This window comes from Phallusia mammillata, chromosome 1 (assembly GCF_965637545.1).
Source record: "Phallusia mammillata chromosome 1, kaPhaMamm4.hap1.1, whole genome shotgun sequence".
Lineage (NCBI taxonomy): Eukaryota > Metazoa > Chordata > Ascidiacea > Phlebobranchia > Ascidiidae > Phallusia > Phallusia mammillata.
This window is the reverse complement of record NC_137252.1, coordinates 26,776,986-26,781,395: the sequence shown is the minus strand read 5'-3', so window position 1 is coordinate 26,781,395 and position 4,410 is coordinate 26,776,986. Positions and strand designations below refer to the sequence as shown.

The window sequence follows — 4,410 nt, the reverse complement described above, 5'->3', positions numbered from 1 at the left end:
TCTAAAGAGATTAGACTGGCGTTGCAGAACAGCAGTGTAATTCACGATTTGTTTAAAAAAACAACAACAATATGATCTTATAATGTCAAACACGTCATGCAAACCCAAATATGAAACTATATCAGCTGTGTTCGTACCTTGTTTGTATTCAACGCCACCTGAAATAGTTTTGAAACATGCTATGATAATGTATATTGTATACCTAACAGAGCGTTTCTTTAAGTACGGTCGCGACCTCCAGTGGGAACATTTCCTTTTTTTGCTGGTTGCCCTTTAATAAGCATTTAAAAAAGGAACTGTTGATCAGAAATAACAAAGTGAAAACGTCTAAAGACAATGAACTAGTCAAATAAATTCATTTAAACTTTATTAGTGTGACATTATGACTATTTTCATAAAAACAAATGCTTTATTAGGTCAATAAAAAGAAGATAAGTTAATGCAAGGGGTATAAAGGGCTATAAAACAACAATCTGATGTTCAAATACACAAGAAGCAATCCAAAAACCTAAACAAAACACTTACTACATGCGCAACAGAGAATTTAACGCCTAAGGATAAGCTTAACGATCGATTTTCCAGTGATTGGGAAGTGCGGTGACTTTGTTTCGTATCTTGAGGCGACTTGAATTTCGAAACCGCGTGATTTGCAAATTGGTATCTTCTTGCTACCCTTCCAGAGTTAAGAAAGAGTCTTAGGCGTTAAGATTCGTTTTTAATACTTATAAGTATTTCACAAAACTGCAGTTATATTTGTATGTATTGATCTGAAAGTATTCTTATTGAAGTTGTAAATTTGGTAAAGCAGACATGTTGTTAAAATGTCAACATAAATTGAGGACAAAATGTGGCTGAGTCTTCAAGGTGTAACTGCAATCCTAAGCAATAAAGCTTGAAATAATTGCTTAAAAGCAGTGGCATTTTCTGTCTGACTGCAATAACATTTATTTGTATTTTCACATTTATCTACATGCAAGCGCTCAAGTAAGATTGTTTTTAATTAAATCTAAAGAAATAACCAGATTTGATTGTTTTTTGTAGTTTACAGGAGATTATTTTTCCTAAGAGCAAACAGTTTTGAACGCATTTGCTTCGACCAAAAGTTTCCCAAAAACGTCCATCATGATTTTCTCAGCTTTTGTATTGTTTCTAATGATGTGTGAAGCAACGGCACAACACTCTCCATCCAACAACTGCAAAGGAAGTACCGTCGTGCAGTACTGCGGCCCGAATGAAAATGTTGACTTGCGGTCTTTGGAGCCGGACAGTTTATCCGGCCGTGGTCCACCTGGACCTCCCGGAAAAAGAGGCCCAATTGGGAAAACAGGACCACAAGGCCCAAAGGTCATCAACCGTTGTTAAAGTATAATGCAAATAGACGAAAAATGTACAGTACACACATTAAATGTAATTCTTTAAGTGGCCAAGGCTGTGGAAACACAGTTGCATGCAGAACGTTTTTTACTGTGTAGGGTGATTCTGGAAGCAGTGGACAAAAAGGCGAACCCGCTCAAAATTCCGGACTAGAAGAATTGAGAAGAGTGGTAAACGACATGAAAAACTCAGGTATCGTGCTTTACACGAAAGAGGCGAAAGCCTAGTTTAAATCAAATGAGGCAAATTGCAAAATATGCGAATCTACAATGCCAAAGGTCTTTGCCATTCAAAATGTACATTGTTTTTTCGGGTTAATGGACAATACCATTTGGATGTGATATTGGAGCGTTTTGTTTTAATTCATAATTTATTTTACTTCAAATCACCACAATGATTGTCCGAAAAGATCATTTAATTAAAGTTAGCCTTTTATACTTAGCAATTCCGATTTCGTGCGAGGAAGCTGCTACAGAAACATCGAGATATTATCTCATATCACCTCTTGGAAATCAAGGAATTCCATTCTACGCTTACTGTGAAGGTTTGATTAAATTGAAGTCACTCCGTCTAGCTGGCATTGTAGATATGTTGTACATAGGACAATTGGAAATGTTAACACGGAATTCAATTGTTGTACAAAACGCGATTGTTTTTAGTTAGTAATTTTGCAATTACAAAATAAGAAAGCAAAAAAAGGCAAGCGATTTGCCAAAAGCAGTTCGTTGGTTGGTATATTGCAATAAAATGTGACAGTCATAACGTTGGTTGGTATATTGCAATAAAATGTGACAGTCATTTACCAACTTTTGTGGTGTTTTAAAAGTAACTATATGGGTACTTATGTAAACTATTTATGTATACCTTTAAAACAAATTTTAAAAAATTTAAATTTTTACACGCAGTTCTTTTAAACATTTTAAACATTTAACATAGTTTTGCAATCACAAAACAGAAAACATAATTAGAAAAGTGCATTGCAAGTTTGTAAATAAATGACGTTGGTTGGTAGATTCCATTAAAATTTGACAGTCATTTACCAACTTTTGTGGTGCATAAGTATTTGTATGAGTAATTATGTATACTTATATATTAATGACTTCACAGCATTAAAGTTGACACTCTTATAAAGCGTATCGATATCTTCATATATGTCCTTTGTATTACAGTTTTTATGCGCAGTCCTAAAAACATAGTATTGTTATCAGGCATATTTTTTGACAAACTTTCGACATCTCATTAAAAGCGTCATTATCGGGGTGATCGGTTAATGGAACCTATACTGGTTGGTTTAGAAAAGCATAATTCACACTTTGTTGGTCATGTTAAACAAAAGGTTACTTTTGGTTAGGACTTAATGGTGCCTAGGCAACGTTATAGGGGAGATTCAGTTTCTATAGAAATAAGAAATGGGCCACGCAATGGAAATTTTTGTAGTCGAATATTGGCGCAAATGCAAACATGATACTAACTCCAGAATAGATTTTAACTACCCTGCCAAACAACTGTTTCAGTTGGTGAGATGCCACAGGATCTCGGCGGTGTGGTAAGGACGGCAATCAGCCACGACAGCGAAGCTGAGATACAAGTGGACAATTGTGAAGATCCCAGATGTTACAAAAGGAAAGTGACGTACAGCGCCACCATGCGGCAGATCGTGCAACTGATTAATACAACTCAGCACTGCAGGCAGTTCATTAGGGTAAAACAAATACCAATTTGGGCATTTTAACGCCTCGTTGAAGTTTTTCATTTCTGGACCAAAACATGGACAATAAAACCAGTACTAGGCTGTGCCCTATGAAACATTTTAAACAACAGACCGGTTAATTTATACATCAGTTGAAACCTACATCTATTTTTTAATATCCTGAAAATCAAATATTAATGGTTCATTAAAAATTTGTGATGCACCCTTTTATACCTTTTCGTATTGGTGCACTCCATGCATATTTTGAAACCAGTACTAAGCTGTACCCTTAGAAATATTATTTTAAATCTGCAAAACATTGATTTGAATAAACCTTATTTTATTTTAGTACCGATGTCAGGGTTCTCTTCTGTTCAAAAACGTAAATACGCATAGTGCCTGGGTGTCAAAGAATGGAACTCTGAAACGCCACTGGGGCGGAACTGAAGCTAATAAACATTGCGCATGCGGAGAAGCAGGTGCAATTATTTCCACTCCAAAGTAGTACATTGATAATTTTTTCACTTTTTGTGCACATTTTTTTCGCAAAAAGGCAAATAAGCTTTCTCGGTGATTGAAAGCCGCCGTAATGTTTACTCTAAGTTTGAGATGGTATATATAGTGTAGTGTTGAGTTATCGCGTATAGTGTTGAGTTGTCGAATTTTTTTACCGTGACAGGACAAATGGCATTGCGACTGATGGTCATATTTATATGTTTAGATAACTGCATTGACAACACATACCAATGCAACTGCGACCAAAACTCTAAAGATATTATGACTTCGGGCGAAGGCTATTTGACCAACAGTGACGATCTTCCGGTGACCGAGTTGCATTTTGGAGACGCGGGGGACAAAGGAGAATTCGGTTGGCACACTCTGGGAAAACTTGAATGCTGGTAAAAAATATTGGTCTTCTGTCCAAGATAAATACACACCTTTCACTTGCTTGGTTATTACTAATAATACTAATTCGAAAAAGTGTGATGTATTATCGTTTTGTAATTCCTGTTTCTATTTATATATCTCTGTACATGTCAAATTAATGTTATGTGTTGTGAATAAGTGGATTATTACCCATATCGCGTTGGTTTTGATTACATTGTGATTCTTTTTCCGTTGAGTAAATACAATTATATAGAGATGAAACGTATTCAGGTAAAAAAGTAGGAGTCAAAGATTTGGTAGCTTCAAGTCGGTTGGTGTAAAATACGAAAGCAAATGAATGTTTTTGCATATAACCAGCAAGCTAACCAACACAGTAAAAGCAAGATTTCTAATAACTCAACAAGTTAAGTTTATTTAAAGAAAACCTGCCCGATACCACGTGTATGTGGACATATGAT

At 35.6% G+C, this 4,410-nt stretch overlaps 1 protein-coding gene across 1 annotated transcript; it reads left to right on the top strand.

The window, feature by feature from the left end:
- Nucleotides 1-1,155: 1,155 nt before the first annotated feature.
- Nucleotides 1,156-3,967, top strand: LOC145210121 (contactin-associated protein-like 2). Its single transcript, XM_080079968.1, has 6 exons — nucleotides 1,156-1,344; nucleotides 1,473-1,566; nucleotides 1,817-1,918; nucleotides 2,889-3,076; nucleotides 3,414-3,543; nucleotides 3,786-3,967. The coding sequence occupies exons 1-6, from the start codon at nucleotides 1,156-1,158 to the stop codon at nucleotides 3,965-3,967; spliced, it is 885 nt and encodes a 294-aa protein (XP_079936094.1).
- Nucleotides 3,968-4,410: the final 443 nt, after the last annotated feature.